This window comes from Pyrus communis, chromosome 13 (genome assembly GCF_041283825.1).
Source record: "Pyrus communis isolate YQ-2024b chromosome 13, ASM4128382v1, whole genome shotgun sequence".
In the NCBI taxonomy this organism is placed as follows: Eukaryota; Viridiplantae; Streptophyta; class Magnoliopsida; order Rosales; family Rosaceae; genus Pyrus; species Pyrus communis.
In genome coordinates, this window is record NC_142577.1 from 1,325,105 (window position 1) to 1,347,798 (window position 22,694).

Here is a 22,694-nt window from a genome sequence, read left to right on the forward strand (position 1 = left end):
GAGATGCCAGCAACAAAAGTTTATAGGGATGAGATAAATTGTGATACGAAATATAATTGAAAATAGGATAACTAGTGTTTGTACCTGGTGTAGAAAAAGATGATTAGATGGGTGTAGAGGGAAGGTGTGCATCACAGTGGCAGTCGCCAAAGAGGACTAAAGATTGTGGGATTTGATTCCGGATGACGAAGTGGGGATGGAGCAAGTGGAGAGGATATGGGAGCGGTCTAGGGTGGTAGGAAGTTGGGAGATGTTGGTGTTAGGGAAAGAAGGTTTGTCTGGTTTAAGGTTTTAGATGAAGAGGAATGGATAGGGAAATCAAAAGAGGTATGAAAAGGTGGGGACATAAGGGATTGAGGAAACCGAATGGCTTTGATTTTCTTGTTGAATTGTGTGGACACAAAAGAGAAAAAGGTTTTTTTAAGTAAAGTTTGTGTTTTAGATTTTAACATCATCAAATAAACCCATATGGTGGGGGAATAATCATCAACAATGGTTTCCTGTGAGATATACTAAGCATTGCCATACTCTCAATATTCTAGTGAGCTACAACAATTTTTTTCTGACTTTCTTCCTGAGTAAGAAGACCATAATCCATTCGTGTGGAAGGAAGCAGCTTCATCATGAGAATGGCCCCTCGAACAGTTCAATAGTATTCATCTAGTCCCATTAGTAACTGCATCAAGCGTTGTTGTTCATTGCACTCAGTCAGGGATTTTAATGCCTCATACGAGCATGAATCTATCTCGTTGTAAAAGGACAATTCATCGTAGTACCCTTTGAGTTCGGGGAAATAAGTGGGGAAGCAGCCATGTGCATAGTGCGGAAGCAATATTAAAATAAGAAATGCGAATAAATAAGTGCTTAACTAAACTAAGTGTGAATTCACAACCAGAGCATAAGTAGCCTAAGTATAGTCTAGCAGGACGAATACTAATTATACAACACCCAAAGATAATCCTACAATGGTGATAATCTGTCAGAACTGCTGTGGATTCCTCACAAGCCACCAACAAGCACTCCTAACTATAACCTAGAGGGGCGCAAAACAAAAAATGTGAGTGGGCAAAAACAAAGCTTTTCAAAACCATTTTAATTATCAAAGATAGTAACCCCTCGCAGTAAAACCTGTATAATTTCCCAGAAAATAGAATACATATCTATAGCACAACCATGCTCAGAATAACAAAATCCTCATATACAAGTCATGTCGGATATCTCAGCATAAAAATATATAAGACATGTGATATAAATCAATGCAAAATGATATGTCAGCCGAAGTCACCTAACGTGACTTGTACGGTTGAATATAGAGCTCATCCATGTAGCCGGAGTCACCTAACGTGACCTATACAGCTTAAATCCACATCTGAACAAATATACCTACACACGAGTTGGAACCACCTAAGAGCAAGTCCAGCCCGGCACCAAGTGAAGAAAATGGCCCGGCACGCAGTGAATGAGCTCCAGCCCGCAAAAGTGACTGGCACCCAGCCCGTGCCAGTCAAGAGCCCAGCCCAAAATGGACAGACCCAGAGGCCGGTCCGTTTCTTGGCGCGTGCACAACACGCGGTGGAGATCGCGAGTAGCCGACAGCGTCTGCAGACAATGGGGCCCGCAATGCAGGGCAAGTGGACTCAGTCTGTCAAAGGGCTACGTGGCCCTCCTCAGAGCCGTTGGATTTACAACGGCTAGTTTTTGTAGGCCGTTGGATTTCCAACGGTAAAAAAAATTTAAATTTCACTTTTAAATTGGACCGTCCGATCACAGATCAACGGTCCATGTTTTTTTCACCAAAAATTAAAAAAAAAAAAAAAGGCCCAACGGTCAGAAATTTGACTGTTGGCCACGTGGCAGTGTGTTGGCTGTTGGATTTGATTATTTTTCAAATCCAACGGTCCAGATTAATTACAACATTAAAATTTATTAAAAATTGTCAAAATTTTTTTAAAAAATACAGAAAAATTTTAAAAAATTAATTTTTTTTTTCTATAAATACCTAACCCTCATCTTCCACCTTACACCACATTTCAATATTTTCTACACTTTCTACACTTTCTACATTTGAATAATGGCACGTGGCGTGACGAGATTGGTTAAAAATCCTATTCGAAATTAAAACTATTTTTTTTTATTATTTTATAAAAAAATTATTTAATATTTTAAATGGACTGGGTGCCAGCGCATTTTGTAGGGGTGGAGATCGTTTGTGCCAGCGCATTTTTAGACTAGGTGCCAGCACATTTTTTTTGGGGTAGAGATGCTTTGGCCTATTACTGTTCATTGGGTCTATTACTGTTCAATTAAGTGGATAAATGGGTTGGGTGTTGGCGCAAAGTGGATAGGGGTGGAGTTGCTCTAAAGTGGTCTGTACGACAGGACTAGGTGTAAATAAATACGCTCAAGTGCTTCGATCACGTGAAGACTGTATGAATAATCGTGGGTCACCTACGAGTCGGAACCACCTATAGTGGTGTGTACGACATGACTGTGCACCTAACTTGGATCCAAGGTGAGCGTATGGTGCGGGAGGTGAACATCACGTGAAGGATTGTGCCCTAACCACAGACAGGAGCACTAACACCGGGGTGCAGGTTTATGAGCTCTCAACACATCTCACATAATCATCAATACATAAACAATCTACAACTCACTTGGTACTTACCTGAGCGTCCACAGTGTCAAATCACATTTATGCATACTATATTAATTCAATGATGATCTACGTATAAATCAATATGCATGGCATTTCTAAACATAATTTCATTTAAATCAATTTTTTGGGTAAAATCTCAAGTATATAGGTATATACGGAAATCCAAAAGCCCACTCACTGGCATGTGGAAGGGTCGTAGCCCCCAAGCCTCGATTGACTATGCTCGTCCTGAGAATAGGTCTCACCTATATGCGAAACAACTATAAAAACGTTAATTTAAAGCACATAAACGAAACTAGCTAATAACTTCTCATACATTGCTCAAATGGGGTGTTTGAGTACACCAACGTGATCTACTCAACACCATGAACATCCTCATATTTTTAGAAAAAAATTTCGACCACCCACGCGTCTCCACGCACCGGCCAAGGCACTGCCAGACGTGCGCCCAACCCTACGGAACAGTTAACGGCAGTTAGGAATATTCCGTTAAAAGCTTAACAGAAGTTAACGGCGTTACCTGATGCTGTTAGAATATTTCGTGAACTCTGACGGAATATTCATCTCCTTCTTCGACGAGCCTCGCCGTCTGAAACTCAAATTTTCATCGGTTTCTGGAAAACTTTAAAGCTTCATATCTTTCTCGTTTCTTAACCAAAATTCATGAAATTTGTACCAAAATGAAGCTTACAACAAGTAGAACAAAACCTTACACTTTTAGGACTTAAATCCAATAGGATCTCGCCGGAAAAACCCACGATAATTCGGCCACCTTTGCAACTTGTCAAACCCGAGCTTCCTAATGTCCAAAACCTTCCAAAATTCTTCCCTAAGCTTTGAGAAGAGGTTCTAAGGCTCTCTAACACTTCCAAACTCGACAAAACCTCTTCCATCACGATGGATGAACAGTGGACCTCATTGGGGTTTTCTGGTTCTCGAGTAAATGAAGTCTTCACGTCCAACTAACTATATGGATGAGCTCCTGGGCTCACAAGGAACACAAAAACAACCTCATTGATGTCGATCCGTGCATGCAAGGGTTAGAGTGAGAGTTGTCCGTACAGTTGTACGGAAATGGAAGAAAAATCCGAGAGGGAAGAAGTAAAAGAGAGGGTCAACGGGTTGATGTGTGTGTATGAGTGTGTGTTCTAGGTTGCAACCAACCAAAAACAAATAAAATCAAAGTTTTAATTGGGTCCAAACCATTAGGACTTAACATATTTGGTCCACATCCAAAGATTAAACTATACAACACCACACAACGTTCAAGGGCAAAATTGTCATTCCACGCTAGCAAAGATAAAATAGATTATATTTCGGGACGGGTTGTCACAAGGGACATGGAGGGAGTTTGGAGGCAAGGGACGAGAGAGAGAAGAGGGGAATGAAAAAGTACGACTGCTGCTAGTGGCTAGGGCTTTGTTGATTTCTAATTCCACAAAAGACTATAGATTTGAATCTTTATATAGATTTCAATCTTTATAAATAGTTTAGTCGTACAATCATATCAAAACAAAACTTGTTCCCAAGTTGGGTTGAGCGAAGCAAAATAAATCATAACTATCATGCATATAAATATATGTGAAAAACTTATTTTTAATTGATGTTTTGTATATTTGAGCTCATGTTTAACTGAAAATAGGTTTGGATATTTAATACCATTATCAACATAATGCGAGTATTTGACTTCTGTATGCCTTTGTGTTCCTTAAATACACTCTCACATAAATGAAAGGAAGGGAGGAGAGAACTGAATTTCGAGCGATAAATATTTATAACTATTTAGTTTACAAATTCTTTATAAAATTATTGTGATTACTGAACACTAATAAACTAGTTCAATATAGCTAGAGACCTATGGTATTTGGATTAATCAAGCTCGACTCCTTAAAGGACTCCTTATAAAAAAAAGTTCAAATAGGATATTAAGCATATCAACGTAAAAGTAAAACTTGAGTTTTAGTATATTTTGTTTGTAAAGCTCATGCGTAGAAGAAATGATCGAGTTCAAGTCAAGGCAACTTAATCGTAAATTTGGAGCAGTTTAATAACTATTACATTTTAGTTTTTAGTTGTTTTTTTTTTTTTTTTTTTAAAACGAAAAAAAAACTCATTTAGTAACTACTTTTAGTTTCCGAAAAAGAAAAGAAAAATTAAAAACTATTTTTCGAGTTTTCTAATTAATAATGTTCTTTTAATTTTTAATTTTCTAATTTTTGAACAAGCTTGAATTTACAAGAAGGATTCTCTAGAGTCTTTATAGACATGTAATAGTAGTACATAATTTGTAATGTAACTAGAAAGTTGTGAAAACACCAAATACAATTATGATTACACTAATGTCTAAATTCAGCAACCACATCAACTGTCATGTTGGCTCCATGAAACATATGTGTAGACATTATTTGTAAAACTTTGTTCTTGAGGTGAATAGTTTTTCAATAGTAAACTTAATTTTCCAAAAAAATTGCGTCTTGCCATTTCTAATGTTAACGAGGAACTATGAATTTCCGTTCATATAAACACGATTGATTCCCAGTTTAAGAAACCGCAACCTCTGCTTTGCAAAAGTGAAGAATAACTCAAGAAAACTAGTTGTCATTAGTGTTGAGATTATGTCACAAAGAAAGTTGAATCAAGCCAAAATTTAAGTTTGGAAAGAAAGCATCCAACTTAAGTACAAGTCATAAAGTTGGGACACAGCTTGGCTTTGACTATCCCTCCTATGTCCTATCCAAAGGTTTGGAATACAAACAATGCATCGAGAGCGTGGGACTTGATTTGGATTTATGGAGCTCCAATATCTGACGCTCTCTCCCTTTCTCTCTCAACCATGTGTTCCGTCGCCAATTTATTCGTTTGCTTCAATCCCCTCTACTGCCGAATGGGGACGTTCTCTAGATCCTCTTCGAATCCTGTTTGTAAGGATTTCGGAATTTTTTAATTGCGTTTGTGCATCACACATTGTGTGATCAGTTTTTAGACATTATTTATGTTTAATTTTAAATAAATAATTTATGACCACATAAAATATGATGAACAAATACAATTAAAAATTTCCAAAACCTTTACAAAGAGTATCGGAACAGGATGACTGCCCTCCTTATCTCTCTCCCAGACTCTCACTTCGCAATTCTCAACTCTCTCTCTCTCTCTCTCTCTCTCTCTCTCTCTCTCTATTAAAACACCAAAATCCCATAAAAACAAGACACGGTGAGGGTCGGACAGACTCAGGCTCGGACAGCACCTATAAAACACAAAGCACCAGAGAGACTCTCAAGACTGAGAAGGAGTAGAGCAAAACACAGAACAAATCTGCTATCTTTATCATCATCTATCCCATTCCTCTTTTTGTATCTTATATTATTTAGAGGTAGAGAGAAAGACAGAGAGAGATCTCCTGTCATTCTGCATTGCCCACTTTGTAGTGGACGAGGTAATCTCACCAGTTATTTCCCAAATATCCAGAATTCAGGTTTCGAAGATTTTCTCATTGAAGCTTTGAATCCACTCTCTTTTGCCCTTTTGATCCATACCCACAAAATAAAAATTGAAATTGTGAAGTGGGTCGATTCTCTTTTTTCTTTTTCTTGAAATTTTGAAGTTTTTCCCTTAATTATTTGTTTGAGGGGTAAGGTTAGGGTTTTTGATAGTGGGTGTTTCCTGTCTTGGTGGAATTTTCTAGGGTTTTTGTTGGATCGCAACTGGGTACTGCTCCAATTCTGCAGTTTTGGACTAATTAGAGTTTGTCCAGTGCAAGGAACTGGTTAGTATTGGGATCATCGCGGCCCCGCATCAAATGACCATAAGTTCCGATCTTTTGGGGAATGGAATTGTGCATTGGGCAGTGCCGGGGTGAGTACATGAACTCTTAGATTGCATAGAATTATGGAAAGTATTGTTTTTCTGAGCATGGAAGAAGATTGTACATATTAAATTCGGTGCAGGAGTGATCAGAGACTTGCCAAATCGGTGTTTTGGAGCAAAAGGGTATCTGGGTTTTCGCTGCTTTTACATGCTTGATCTTCAGCTGGGAATGAATTTGGTTTTAGGATTTGGTAATGAGGACGAGCTGATGATGCTGTATTGGCCCATAAGGCGACACAGAGGATTAGATTGTAGTGGACTGTTTTCGTTTCTCAAGAAACCGTTCGGGTTAACTTAGTTTGAACAAAATTCTTAGAAATCTTCTGGAGTAGTTAGTTCATTTGGATTTTTTGTTGGATTTTAGTTCAGATTTGTGTTCAGTTGTTTACATTGAGGTGGTGCTTGTATTGAGCCTTGATTTTTCAAGTAAGTTTGGTGTGATATCTGATTTACCTGCCTGCACATCTGTGTGGAAAGGATTAAAGGATTGGTTGAAGTGACTGAGAAGCTAATAGCAGATTTTTGTGCTGGGAATGAATGCGGGGACATGGTGCATGGACAGGAGCATAGTTGCTGGTTCGTTCCCTTTCTGGAACAGTGTTACTGGAAACTAATTCAGGAGTTTTCTTCTTTGGAAGATACTGGTTTTTGGTACTGTCAGGCTTTATGCAATGTCGCGCTGCTTTCCATTTCCTCCACCCGGATATGAAAAAAAGGCTAGGACAGATGATGTGGACTTGCTGAAAAAGGTTAAAATTCTCTCCTTTTATTTTTTCATTAATATCTTTTAATTCGTATAGCATTCATTATTGACATGATTTATCGAAAAGATAAAAAAGGTTAAATGAAGTAATCATTTGTTAGGCGCATACAAGTGAATATGATTACTTCCTGCAGTTAACTAGTATGGCTTACTTATCGATATGCAAAGTTTCTGTCTGTCATGCCTGAAAATTGTCAATTAAAATAATGCTGTGGTTTAGGAACACATAAAATTTGTAAATATGGAGTAACTAAAGATATAGGTGCCAGTTAGAGTCCAGTAATTGCTGGGAAAAACTGGTCATTTTGTCCTAATATGTAATCAATTACATTTGTTGGATGCTTTTCTCACCTGCGTGTTGAAGTGAAAATTTATTGGATTAACAACTACTTGTTCAGTTTGTTGGAATATGAGGAGCTAATTGAGAAACATAAAATGTTTTCCACTAATTACCGACTATCAGGTTGATGTGTTTACTCCCATTCATGTTCGAGTCCTGCTCTTACCAAGAATTTATGGTACCCAAATTTGGATTTGATATCAGGGACAGAGAATAGATGGTGGCGGTTTTCATGGTTTAATCTCAACCTTTGATATCAAATCGAAGGGTTAGTGTCCATCCATTCCTTGGTCACCTGGTGTCCAGGAGAACATTTTCTATTCATGTTCGATGGGGTCATGTTGAATCAGCAATGGTTTACGTTGCTCTATATGCTGGTTTAGTACTCCAAGGCCCTTTTCTTTTCTAGTGCTAGGATGATCATATTGCAACTGCATCTGGATGATATGTTTTGATGTATAAACTGAAGTTATACTGAACAATGCTGATGGGTCTCACTTAGTTTTGGGATTCCAATACAAATCACCAGCTAGTCAAACATACCCTCAAGTCATATTCGTCCAGTCCCCGATTTCATCTTATAGGCCTGAATTATTTCTCAAAGTGGAGCCAATACTTGTGACATTATTCAAAGGAGGCCTAGTCTTGCCCAGCATTGATGCATCATGTGCAAAAATAACCTGAAAGTTTAGATCATCTATTCCTCGTCATATGATTACATTAAAACTTGGCACACAAACTGTTTTGGGGAGCAAGTGTGAATTTGGTGATATCAAAATTATGCATTTGTTTTTGAGAAGTAATAGGGTTCTGAAAATATTAGGGGAAGGAATCTGAACGAAGCTGAAATGGAGGAATTTCTCTCTTTGTTGCCTTTTATTGAGTATTAGTAGGGGCAAGAAATACGGAGGTGTTTGGTTCTTGCTTTGATTTGTGTGGTCTGGACGGAAAGAAATAAGGGCTTTTGAAGGCTATGGTGGAGTGGGGGCTGAGGAGCTATGGAATAAGGTCCAGTTTTGGTCTGCGCTCTGGGAGTCTATCTGATGAATTTAGACTTATTCCTTTCTCTACTAATTTGATGGGAAGCCCATGGTGTAGGCGTGTTAATTTTTCAGATCTTAGGAGGGGTTTGTCTCCCTCATGCGTTTCTGTTTTCCTTTAGTGGTCCTCTTGACCACTTTTTCATTTGTTGTTCTATTGTCTTTGTTGCAACAAAGTTGTCTTTTTTCCACAAAAAAGAAAAATTTAGGGTGAGGAAATGGAGAGGTTCTTGGATAGAATTTGTTTTGGGCCTCAGTAGGCTCAAATTTCCTGGATTTTTTAGGAGAATGTTTTTTGTCCTTATTCATGTGGGGTGGAGTTCACAAATATTTTAAATTCTCTCTCTCTCTCTCTCTAGCTTAGATTTTTCACTATAATGTTACTATTGGACGTTGTTTTTGCTAGGATTTTGGCTCGTAAAATATTTCCTAGTTGGTTTAGGATTGTTTTTGGAAACCTTGAGGTATACCGATTCTTGTCCTAGAGGGATTATGAAAGAATTTCAATTTCCTTGTTCAATTTAGGTTTGGATTTCTAGAAGTCTATTTGGATTTGGATAAGTGTAATTTCCTAATCCACTTAGAAGTAGGAGTTCAATCAGCCTTGGGACATGTAAGCCAACCCTATGTCTATAAATAGGGTGCGGCAAGGCTGATTTTTACTGAGAAAGAAAATAGCCAGACAGCCAAGAGTTTTGAGATTAGTTCTAGGGTTTGCAAAAGTTCTGTAATCTCTATTATTAATCAAAGGAGTGATGATTTCTCTACCTAGACAAATCACAACTGGACGTAGGCAAAAGTTCTGCCAAACCAGTATAAGTCTTGTGTGTTTCTAAGTTTTCTAATATTTGCTAGTTTAGTCTATTGCCGTTTGTTGCATCAAAGAACAAGGTCTAGTGTGCAGGGTTTTCAACAGTTTTCTGTATGCTGTAGCTGGTCGGTAGGGGTTTTTATGCATTCTGCTGGGCAGCTTGACACTATATTTTGTACTTAGATCCTGAGCATATCAATAAAATCTTTCCATTTGTCTTAAAAGTAGAACCAAGGAGAGAAAACAAGAACATGAAAAAACTGTCACAAGAATGTGCTCCACAAAGAACTCTAGGATATGTCACATACGTGTTTTCATGTGGGCGTTTGTTTTCTATTTGAGTTTGTATTTTTCTAAGATTGAATACCAGTTTTTGGCATAAAACAATAATTCCCCCAATTGTTTGGTAAGCACAATCTTCTGGTGCAGAAATTTGAATGTCCTCTTAAAGCCTTGGCAGAGATGGGGAGAATGATTGTTGACAGAATTTTAGAGTACAAATTGGCAACTGTACAATTTGAATTTAGCAGACACTGAGTTAAAACATTTAGGATGCTAATTGGGTCTGGCTATAATTACTTTGAATTGTTGCCTGTTTCTTGTTGCTCTTCCTGAATTGTGTTCTCTGAGATTATCGTGCCAACTTAAGCCTAAATGTTTTCTGGAGAAAGAACGGACATTTTATTACTTAAGCCTTTTGCAACTTTGATATTTAGATTGAGGGTCACTGTTTAACATTATGCTAGCCTGCCATTACTGTTGGGTTCTGTGATTTTCTTTTAAACCAAAACTTGGAATGATCAGTAATTTTTTTTTATTCTTCTTTCCTTTGTGAATTGCGGCCTTTATCATGTTGTACAGTCTTCCTTTCCTTTCTGTTTTCTCATTCCCTATTTACTTGTCTTAATTTCTTCATCCTCCTTTCTTGGTCCCCCCCCTGGAGTTTTCCTTCTTTAGTAGCCATATATATTGTTCATCCTATCTTGTATAATTTGTATCCCTGGTAAATTGCTGTAAATTCTAGTTGCTGCTTGTTATTGTCATATGAAGTATGTGTTAACTTGCTGTATAACGTTTAACTGGTTGATGATTGTGTCTGTTTTCTTTCATTTCATATTCAGAGGATAAGGTATTAGAAACCTTGTCACTGGAGTTTCCTTTAAATCCGATTACCACCTTTTTTTTTTCTTTTAAGTTCCTTTCTTTGGAATGGCTCACACCATGTCCCTGTTCCTACTCACCCAAGTACAATTGGGACGTTGGAATGGGGACGTGTTGTGATGGTCCACTAAACTGGGAAAACCTAAGAAACTGGGTTTCTTCTTCATTATATTGATCCATGACTGCTTCATATGAAGAGTAAAGAAAGTTAAATATCTAGCACAAGTTAATCCTAAATTAATGTTCAATAGACATTGCAATTGGCGCCTGTGTTTTATGTGTGCATTTGACAGGGGTGACTTAGGTGTTATGTGATTTTGTAGGAGTTTTGTTTTAAGATTTTTTTTCCGGAAGCAGATTCTGATGAATCACAATAAAATGTTTTCCTTAAAGCAAAGTCCTTATTGGTTGGTTTGTCTAGAAGTGGAAAAGGTAGAAAACAGAAGATGAAGAGCAGCTCTGTGATTGGAGAGTGAAAAAAAAAGAGTATAAGTATATACTCAAAGTAAATGAGAAAAGACAAAAATGAGAAGGGTGTAGGGAAACAGAACAGTTTTTTGGATCGTTGGATGAGCTAGACATTCTTCTTTCATCAATGTTTTCTCTTGCCTTTACCGGTTGCTTTGAAATTTTGGTTTTTAATTACTCTTTTTTTGTGCTAAATAATTTTTCCACATACAGTACAGCAAATTGACCAATAATCTTCCTTATGCTTTTATGCCTTTCTTTTGGTGATTCTATAGTTCTGACAGCCAATGTCTGATCATTATCATTTTCTGCTCCTGGTTCACCATTGAAGGGAACTGTTATAAGAAAATAAACCTTGTTTTAGAACTTGCAATAAAAAGATATTGCATTACTCACCTAGTGGCCTAACAAGCATTTCGTTTGTCATGATATTTGTTTGGCTCGAGGCCTTCAAAACTGACAGTGTTAGGAAGTTTAAGAACGAGAATTGAAGTCAGGTGGTTTTTGACCATTTTTAAGCTAGAAATTTTTGCATGCGACTTTAAAGGAGATATCCCAAGGTTTCGTGTATTTTTGCTCGAGAATTTTGTTTGGCCTTTTTTTTACGCTTACTTATTGAAGAGGAGGCTTTTGAAAGTCCGAAAGGAGCCGCTAGCTTTTGAAGTTTCTGGTCAGGAGTTTCAGGCAAAGAGAAAAATCACTATTAATGTTGTTGATGACAAATGGAGTTTTACATTTAATTAGCATGGGATTACTCCCTCATTGTAGTGTGGAGGTGTTGAATGCATATTAAATGAACTTTAATCTCACAAGTTGATTAGCTCTGGCTCCTCTCAGCGTTTGATAATTTGATACTAGTTTAATAGCTATGTTGATCGGTTGAATGCGTTGGGAAGATTTCGCTTTCCATATTTTTAGAATATATGGAGCTCTTTACCTTCTTGTATTCGCTCTTTAGGGTTCAGTTTGTGTACTTCCTTGGGCTTGCTTGTAACCCATTTTTCTTTCTATTGTGTGTTATTTAAATACAGTTTTACTTATAGTGATGTAGTACCATTGCAAAATGCTTGCATTAAATTTAGGGTTAGAAAAGGCACGGATCTTTATTTTTTGTTTGTTGACGAAAGGCAAAGTTCTTTATAATAATAAATCAATGCCAAAAGGCAGTTGATAATGTAACTAAGTCTTTGGATTGCTGGTTTTTTTTATATGGTAGGATAGGAGATGATTGATGACTGGGAGACTGGGGAATATGGATAATTGTAAACTATATTCTGTGGTGGACACTGCGTAGGAAGCTGGCTATGAACGAAAGAAGTTTCCGTGCATTGCACCTCCTTTATCTTGGTGATAATGGTTTTTTTGATGATCAGTCTTTTATTATTGGTTTGTATTTAAAATGTTCTAATTTTCTTTCTTGGTTGTTTTTCCTGTTTTGTTCGTCTTGAACATTGGTTTTGGGGTGGATTGCCTTTGTATGTCTTATTTCTGCACCATCTTGCTTTTTTCTTCTCCTTCTATTTAAATGTTGAAATTTTGTCTGAGGAAACAATCTTGTTGTGGTTCTCACGTTGCAATGATTTAGTGGGTGGTGGTTCTTGGCATAGTACAATTTTGTGCTTCCGATGCACTAGAGAGACACTGCTTTTTGTACTATTCACAGATTTTTTTTTTTTTTTTTTTTCCCCCCCCCTTCAAAAACTATGTATTTGACTATTTGAAAACTGCGAACATTTGTTATCCCTTCTTTTCTGGTTTTTGGGATCTTTTGAAAAGGAATGTAAGGATCTTTACGGGTATGGGGTACCTTTTGGAAGGTGGACATATCAGTTGACATCAGGTTTAGTTATGGTTCATTTTCGTGGCATTTCTTGCAAGCAAGTCCTCATTGTCTATTAAATCTTTAATAAACTAACTTGGAACAGAGTTCTTCTTCGTAATACTAATAGTACGTATGTCTTATGATTCTTGATCATATATCCTTACCTTTTATCTTTTATAACCTTTCAATAATTACAGGAGAAGCACAGAGAAAAGAAGCATAAGAAGGAAAAGAAGGACAAAGAGAAGAGACAGAGTAAAGAAAAAAGTGATGGAAAGCATCGGGAAAAGAAAGACAAGAAGGAAAAAAAGAGAGACAAATGGAAGGATAAGGAGAAAGACAGGGACCTGGTTAAAGACAAAATTAGTACCTCAGATGAGAAGAGAGTTCCAGGAAAAAACGAGGGTCATGGTGAAGAGAGATACATTCAGAAAGAGTACAAAGGCAACTGTATTGACAAGAGAATTACGGGGAAAATTGGAGGTTATCAGGCAGAGAAACTCGGTCAGTACTGTCATCTGGCTGAGCAAAACCAGAATTCTGTATCAGTGGAGTTGGGTACGAGGAGTAAACATGAGGCCAGGGCAAGTGGTAACCATCTGGTTGAGAATATTACTGAATTAGACAGAAACAAGGATGATGGGATGGTTAGATTGCTGACCAAGGGTGCTGACATTTTGGCCAAAGTTAAGGAAAAGAACAAGGACAGGAGAGTTGATGACAGAAGGAGAGATGGCCAAGGAGTCAGGGGGGCAGCACAGGTTAGTGGGAACACGATGGTTCAGAACCTTCTTGGTGTGGTTGAACCTAAAGTTGGACTTTCCAGACCATTGGCAAGCAATGTGGATAGAAAGATTGTTGGAAAAGAAAAGACCAAAGAGAAGGAAGGTGGTGACAAACTCAAGGACAAACATAGAGAGAAGAAAAAACAAGGGATAGACAAGGACAAAGATAAAGAGAAGAAAAATGAAGTGAAAGCAAAGGAGAAAATTGAATCTAAGAATGGAGAGCCATATAAAGAGAAGAAAAAGGAAGAGAAAGCAAAGGAGAAAAATGAAACTAAGAATGCAGAGCCAGATAAATTAAGAAAGAGCGATAAAGAGGATCACATAGATTCCCATAGTGTTATAACCTCCCAGCTTCCAGAGGACAGCAACGAAACTGCTGGTGCTGATGGAAATCTTAAGAAACGAAAGGACATACAGACGAATGGAGTTGTGCATGGTGAGTTCTTTTTTATGACGTTAAGTATCATCGCTGCAGCCCAATCATGCTATGTAGTTGTCAAACACAAGTTGGCCTCTTTTGGCCTGCAACTGAGGGAGGTTGTAGGTCCACTTTGCTATCCTTTCTTTCTTTTGATTCAGAATAATGTTTTTCAGTTTGGTATCAGTTGATTGGCTGTGCTATTGAATCAATTTTGTCTAGCAGGTTCAAACTTTGGTAATTTTTGTTCGTAGTTGACTATTGATGCTTCCCTTTCTCATCTTACAGCCAACGATATTAGGCCCAGTAAACTGTCGAGACCCTCTTCATCCTCTCATCAATTGCCGGTAAATGGAAGAACACTAGGACCTTGCCAAAATTCCATCCCATATGTGTCAGATAGGCTGGGTGCAGCAAATGACATTAAGGTGGACATTAAGGACCGCAAGATAAATGGTAGTGGTGAAGCTCCGTTATTGGCTGTCTCCACTACCAAGCCGACATCTACAGCTACACAGGCTGTTCCTATTGCTGAAGCATGCATGAAACCACCCCATCCGGATTCCAGATATCTAAGCCATGTGTATTTGGTTCCGAAATTGGATGAAATGCCTGCTCATGACGATCAAGATTGGTTGTTTGGGGGCAGTGATGCCCAATTAAAGAAACCCAAGGTGGAATCTTCAAAGGTTGAGGAGACACCTAAGGCATGGTCAGAGGTCCTGCGGATAGAATCAGCTGATGTACATGCTCTGCCGTATGTCATTCCATATTGAGCAACTCGAATGGGCATGTTTCAACTCATAACTCTGGTGCGGGCAAACCCTTGATAGGACCACAAGAGAGTGAAGCTAGAAAGGCGTCTGGGCACCTTGGATTGCTTTGAGTTTTTTAGCTGCATTCATCTGTGATTGCGCTGTTGCAGTGATCATGACTCAACACGTCTCAAACACAAATGCCACTCAAACTTCACCGGACACACTCAACACGTCAGGGCATGCTCCGGGACCGGGCTGGCTATTTGGATTCAAGGGGTGGTTCCCCAACAGCTAATTCATTGAAAACGGAAAGTTTCATAACGCGACCAGGTGAAAGGGGGTTGCGTAGGAAGGGAGATAGACATATATAAGGCTTGTGCATTTTTTGTTGTGATTTGGTTAGGAGCTGATAAGCCCACTCTAACTGAGCGTTTAAGAGAAAACTAGATGTGGTATATTTGCAACTCCGCCACAATTTTGATTTGTAACATAGAACAGCTCCTATTTACATGAAATGTCAGATAGAAGAAGAGTTTACAAGTAGAATTAGTTTCAAAGTTGGTGCACGTGAAATGTAGTAGACTACAGGGCGATAATTTCTACTCAAGGTTCTTTGTGGCCGATTCACATAATTTTGTGCTTATGATTGAAATTGATCGTATTATCAATCATTTTGTAAAGATCATTTCTGTAAAAAAAAAATAAAAAGTAAAAAAAAAATGGTAATATGAGATTGTTTAGTTTTCTAACTGTAAACAATTGATTGGGACTATAGTGACTCATAATATGATCTTTACAAAGTGATTTATAATATGAACAATTTTGATCATAAGCACGAAATTCTATGAATTGAGCCCGAAGATTTTGAGGAGGAATTCCACGAAGAATTTAAAGAATACAATAATATGATATTTACAAAGTGATTCATAATATGAACAGTTTTGATCATAATCAAGAAATTCTGGGAATTGAGCACGAAGAATTTGAGTAGGAATTCCAAGAAGAATTTAAAGAATATAAAATTATTGAAGGGTAGCACAAACGTTTCTTATAAATCAAATTATGAAGTTCTGATATTTCCCAAATTAATTTTCATTTTTTAACACAATGATATATTTACACCAAGGGGATAGGAGAATAAATTAATTGCGAGCTTGCCGTTTTCGAAATTTGAACTTAAAACCTCTCAATTACAAGTGAAGTTTTAGTGTGATGACCCATCCCGAATGAATATATATTTTATCCTCGAATGTGTGGAAATGACGATTATGCCCTTGAGGCTTAGTGACGTGTGTGACAGCCCGTCCCGAATTATTTTTATCGATGGCGTGGAATGACGATTTTGCCCTTGAACGTTGTGTGGTTGTGTATGTTAATGGGCTAAGCTTTTGGACCAATCTATTTTCCTTCCTAACTTTTTGGACCTAATTGGAAGTAAGATTTTGTTGATTTTGTTTGGTTGCCAACTGGACCACACTCACACACACACACACACATCCAATCCTGTTGACTCTCTCTCTCTCTCCTCCCTCTCGGATTTTTCCATTCGTCTGTACACTCGTACGGTCATCTCCTCAACTCTTGTCATCTCTCACAGATCGAGTTGTTTAAGACCACCATCGTACTCCTTATGACTTCACGAGTTGAGTGGTACCTTTGGGACGACGAACGGTTCACAGGAACTCGAGTTACCCGAACTCCGGTGAGGGGTGATTTTCCGACATGATTTTGAGACTTAAGAAGGTAATACTCTTGCTTTTCTAGCATGTGGGTTCAATCTTGGAGTGGTTTTGACGTAAGAACACTCGGGTTTATTTAGTTGCAGGGTTTGGTCGGTTTCCTCGAATTTTTCCAGCGAGATTCCATTGGTTTTAGGACCCCAAAGTGGTAAGATTGTGTTCGTCTCGTCCTAAGCTTCATTTTGGTACAAATTTCATGAAATTTGGTTGAGAAATGGCGCAGATATCAAGCTTTGAAAATTTTCCAGTTTCCGATGACATAGGCGGCGGCCGGCGGCGTAGTCCAGCCATCCACCGGAGAAGAAAGGAGAATATTCCATCAACTTTGACGAATATACTAACGGTGTCAAGAATATTTAACGGTATATTCCATTTTTGGACAGAATATTCCCTAACGCTGTTAGGGTTTCCGTACGTGTGCTAGGCACGTGCCTGCATGTGGCCAGCACATGAGGGCGCGTGGGTGGTCGGAAATTTTTTCTAAAAATATGGGGATGTCGTGGTGTTAAGTAGATCACGTTGGTATATTCAAACACCCCATTTGAGCAATGTATGAGAAGTTATTAGCTAGTTTTGTTTATATGCTTTAAATTAACGTTTATATAGTTGTTTCGCATATAGGTGAGACCTATCCTCAGAACGAGTGCAGTCAATCGAGGCTTGGGGGCAAGACCCTTTCACATACCAGTGAATGGGCTTTTGGTTTTCCGTATATACCTATATACTTGAGAGTTTTCCCAGAAAATCGATTTAAATGAAATTATATTTAGAAATGCCATACATATTGATTTATACGTAGATCATTGACTTAATATGGTATGCATAAATGTGATTTGATGTTGTGGACGCTCAGGTAAGTACCAAGTGAGTTGTAAATTGTTTATGTAAATTGATGATTATGTGAGATGTGTTGAGAACTCATAAACCTGCACCCCGGTGTTAGTGCGGGCACAGTCCTTCACGTGATATTCACCTCCCGCACCATACGCTCACCTTGGATCCAAGTTAGGTGTACAGTCCTATCGTGCAAACCACTATAGGTGGTTCCGACTAGTAGGTGACCCGCGATTATTCGCATAGTCTTCACGTGATCGTAGCACTTAAGCATATTTATTTACACCTAGTCCCGTCGTACAGACCACTTGAGGTGGTTCTGACTCGTGTGTAGGTATATTTGTTGAGATGTGGATTTGAGCCGTACAGGTCACGTTAGGTGACTCCGGGTGACATATCATTTGCATTGATTTATATCACCTGGCTTACATAGTTTTATGCTGAGATATTTGACATGGCATATTTATGAATTTAGCTATTCTGAGCATGGTTGTGGTATAGATATGTACTCTATTTTGTGGGAAATTATACAGGTTTTACGGCAAGGGGTTACTATCTTTGATAATTGAAATGGTTTTGAAAAGCTTTGTTTTTGCCCACTCACACTTTCTGTTTTGCACCCCTCCATGTTCTAGTTAAGAGTGCTTTTGGTGGCTTGCGAGGAATCCACGGCAGCTCTGACAGATTATCACCATTGTAGGATTACCTTTGGTGTTGTATAATTAGTATTCGTCCTGCTGGACTGCACTTAGGCTACTTATGCTCTGGTTGTGAATTCACGCTTATTTTGTCTTGCACCTTATCTTATCTAGTGCTCTAGTTAGCTGGGTTTTTATTTATTCGCATTTCTTATATTAATATTGCTTCCGCACTGTGCACTTGGCTACGTCACCTTTACGTGACGACTAACATGCCCTGATTTAGGTCGGGGTATGTTAACGTGGATGTATGTATATAGTGTTAAACTATTTTTCTCGCTGACGTAACTAAATTGTATGCATCATCACGAGCGTGTTGACGCGAGTTAGGGCCAAATTGGATTCATAACAGTAGCCAAATTAGGGCCTCATATTTCTTTTTCTTTTGGCAAACCCGTGACTACACACATATACATAGACACGTGCAAGCCCTTCTCCCTCCTCTCTTCTCGATCTTTCCTTCCCTTCCGTACAACTGAGTTCTACAACTTTCAAACACCATCAAAACCTTACAGATCGATCTAGAGAATTTCCTATTTATACTCCTTTTGAGCTCTAGAGTCTCGTGATACCACTTATTAAGCAAGTTGACCCCGAAAACCTTGGATTTCAGAAACTCCGTTGAGGAGTTAAAATGAATCTGACGTGATTGTGGGTCATTTAATTGGTTTTGAGGCTTAAGAAGGTGCTTCCCTAGTTTCCCTAACACTTTGGTGTCATTTTGAAGTGTTTTAGACATCGAGACATGCGGGTTCATTGAGTTGCAGACTTTGAGGGACTTTTTGACCATTTTCCATCGGGTTTAGGACCTCTAAGAGGTAAGGATTTGTTGTCCTTCTTGAGAGCTTTAAATCCATATAAAATTCATGGAATTTGGTTGAGTTTTGAAGAAGATATTGAAGTTTTTCCAGTTTTCGGCGTAACAGATGGCGGCCGGCGGCGGCTCCGGCGAGGTATCACTGTTAGTTTTTAGATGGAATATGTTGTTATTTAACGGAATATTCCCTAACGCCGTTAAAGATTCCGTCCGTGTACCAGGCATCTGCCTGCGTGTGGCTGTGCCTTGGCCAGTGCATGAGGGCGCGTGGGACATCGAAAAATTATTCTAAAAATATGGGGATTGTCGTGGTGTTGAGTAGGCCACGATGATATATTCAAACACCCCAATTGAGCAACGTATGAGAAGTTATTACACGGTTTTGGTTATGTGCTTAAAATTAACGTTAAATAGTTGTTTCACATATAGGTGAGACATTTCCGAAGGACGAGCGTAGCCAGGCGAGACTCGAGGGTTACGACCCAGCTACATACTAGTGAATGGGCTTTTGGTTTATATATATATATATATATATGTGTGTGTGTGTGTGTGTTTCCCAGAAACTGTTTTAAATGGAACTTCGTTTAAAGTGCCATGTCATGTTTGCTTTACATTTTAGCATATGCATTAGTATAGCTTTGCATAATATTGCACGATGTTGTGGAGACCCAGGTAAGTTCAGGTGAATGTATATTGACGGTATGGTTGCATGGTAGTTGATTATGAGTTGATGCACGTAAAGCTCATTATCCTGCACCCCGGTGTGTTGGAAATGTGCCCTAAAACCAATCATATGATGATACTTTACGGACATTTTAGAAAGTTAAACTAATGTAGTTTAAATGTAAAGGGCAAAGATTATTGTTTGAGCCGTCTCATATAAATGTTATATGCTTAAACGATAAGTCCAAGGAATATGTGATTGGAAGAATGCGATCTAAAGAAGTTAGATTCATGAGACCATTCTTTCGTTGACACATCCTAAACGTTCCTGATCATAGGATTGTCAATTGGGCATTGACAGTCCGTTAAGATCAGTACGTGCTATGTCTTCTCTCAGGGAGAGTGACTAGTCTCGAGTCATTGGTGTGTGTGACATCAAGACAAGTACGTAGGTGCTCAATAGAGAATGAGTTCACTGAACACGATCAACGAAGAGTTCTCATATTCATGTCACATGAGAACTCATGGTTGGGATAATGCAAATTAGTCTTTTGACCTGAGGCATCACAGTTGTCTTGTGGTTAGGTCCTTAATCTTTGATTATGTCAAAGTCACTCCATCAGGAGGGTGTCCATGGCATCGTTGGGGTTAAGCCACTTAGCCATGGAGGCAAGTGAATGCGCAACAAGGGATCTCTAACCTTCAAACTGTTTGAGGGAGAATACTCTATGATATGATTGAGAATCTTTGGCCAAAGTATGAATGACATTTAGGAATGTGTTCCAAATCACATTCAAGGTAATCATATAAGCACAAGACTCACATTGGATAGTAGACATGAATAAACTATCAAACCAAACAATGTGGTCAAGAGTATTGTATTAGAGAAAGACCGTATTGCATTTGTAATCCTAAAATTGAATAGGTTCTCCACCTCTTCTGATTAGCTTGGGTAACCATGACATGCTGCTAAGCGTCAACCATGGTTTGTGGAAGCCCTAAAAGTGTATTATCACTAACGGGAGAATTGAAAGTAAGTTTCAATTCACAATCGATTAGAAAGAGTTTTAATCGCCCACTGCCTCGCTAAAAGGAACCTAATGGATCGTTCACCGAGTAAGGTAGAGTTTGAAGAAACAACGGAGATAAGTAAGAATAATTAAATGGTTTAATTATTTATCTAAGGCTAGGATTAATTAATATGTTAATTAATCAAACGAATAAGTTCGTTAAAGACCTCGGGTTAGTTTTGGGCCGCAAGGCCCAATGGGATTTGAATGTCAAGCCCATTAACTCAAGTTGTATGACAACTTGAATAAACAAAGGGTTTGAAAGCCCAATAAACCTATAGGCCGGCCATGTGTAAAAGAATAGGGCTTTTGGTCCATTAGGTCACTTATTTGAAGGGACTATATAAAGGACTTTATAGCCTAAAATTTACTAAGGGTTATTTTTGGGGGAAAGGATGAGAACACAAGCTCTCCTTTCTCTCTAAAATTTCGGCCAACCTTGGAGGGATCATCTAGCAATCAAACTCCTCCAAGGTCACTCATTTTCTTCTTCATTATGCCTTGGTGATGAATAATTAGAGGTTCTCAATTTTGGGAACTTGGAGAAACCTTTTCATCCATCCAAATCCATGGATCTAAGATGCAAGGAATGAAGGCCCTCTCTTTGGGTGATTAGCCTTTGCTTATGCAAAGAGGAATCTACAAAGGTATTGATTTCTCAACTCACTTTGTTTTTGAGTTGAGTCTTGGTTCACCTATCTACTAGGCTTTGAATTTCATGGGTAAATGTTTTGTTTTTAAGTGCATACAAGCATGATTCCGCCTTTAATTGTTAATTGCATGCTATTGATGTTGCTTAAATGAACATGTTTTTCACAAATCTTCCTTCAAGTGGTATCAAGAGCCTAAGTCTAGTAGTTGGTGAATCCTTTTGGGTTTTGTAGTTCATAGTTTGTGATTTGAATGTTGTAATTGTTACAAGCTTTATTCTTGCTTCTTTGAATGTAAATTTTGTTAGAAAATTTGCCATCTCAAATGTTGTAGATGTAGTTCATATGAGCATGAATTTTGGAGCTAAAATTTTGTGCCATGTTTTTTGGGGAAATTCGGCCAAATCCAAAGGGTGGATTGTTGGGTTCTTGTTTGACTTGTTAAAAGTGTTTTAAAGTGACTTTTGGAACCCCTATGTACCCTAGTATGGTTGTATGTTATTTCCCTTAAGTTTGAGTGGTTTTGGTATGTTTTTGGGTGAAGAATGTTCATGGAGCTCTTATGGGTTTTCATGAATGTTCTTCATTGTTCTTGATATGTTCTTGCCAAGAACAAAAGGTTTGGTGTTTTGATTCAAAGTTTTGATTTATTTCATAAAGTTTTTGTTTTGAAATATTTCTTATGTTTAAATATATTAGATATTTATTTTGAAAAATTAAAGAAATTTTAGTGGGTTGGTGTGTAATGATTTATTCCATTTCACACACCCCACTTACAAAACTTTGAAATTTTTTTTATACTTTGTTTCAAATGGCCGGCCACCCAACTCAATTAGGGTCCTTGTGGGGCTTTTATGCAATTACATAAAGTTTTGATACTTTTGTGTATTTGTATTTTGACCCAAAAGTTTACGTTTTTACGTAAAGGTCCAAAATCACTAAAAGGACAAATTGTTTTGCTCCTTTAATGAAGTTTTAGCTTTTGTGGAAATTTTTGGGTTCTAGTTGTAATTACATGAAGTAGTGGACTTTTGTGTTTTTACAAAGTGACCCCAAAAGTTTAAGTTTTTGCAAAATAGCCTAAAAGTTAAGGTTAATTGCACTATGGCCCAAACAAGTTGAGGTCATAGCATTTTGGCCCAAATTAGGTAGAGAACAAAATTGTTTTGTCTCTTTAAATGAGAATTGGATTTTCATTTCATTTAGCTCCATTTAAATCAATTCTATGGATACAAAAACCAAATGAAAATGTTGCATTCAAGTTTAATTAGTTAAAGCGTTAATTAATTAAAGAAAGGGTGATTATGAACCTTAGCCTACGATAATTGAGC

General features: G+C 38.0%; 1 protein-coding gene across 1 annotated transcript; it reads left to right on the forward strand.

Annotated features, from left to right (window-relative positions):
* Positions 1-5,772: 5,772 nt before the first annotated feature.
* LOC137737210 (uncharacterized) lies at positions 5,773-15,438 on the forward strand. The gene is made up of 3 exons (XM_068476627.2): positions 5,773-7,272; positions 13,126-14,152; positions 14,423-15,438. The coding sequence occupies exons 1-3, from the start codon at positions 7,195-7,197 to the stop codon at positions 14,908-14,910; spliced, it is 1,593 nt and encodes a 530-aa protein (XP_068332728.2). The 5' UTR covers positions 5,773-7,194; the 3' UTR covers positions 14,911-15,438.
* Positions 15,439-22,694: the final 7,256 nt, after the last annotated feature.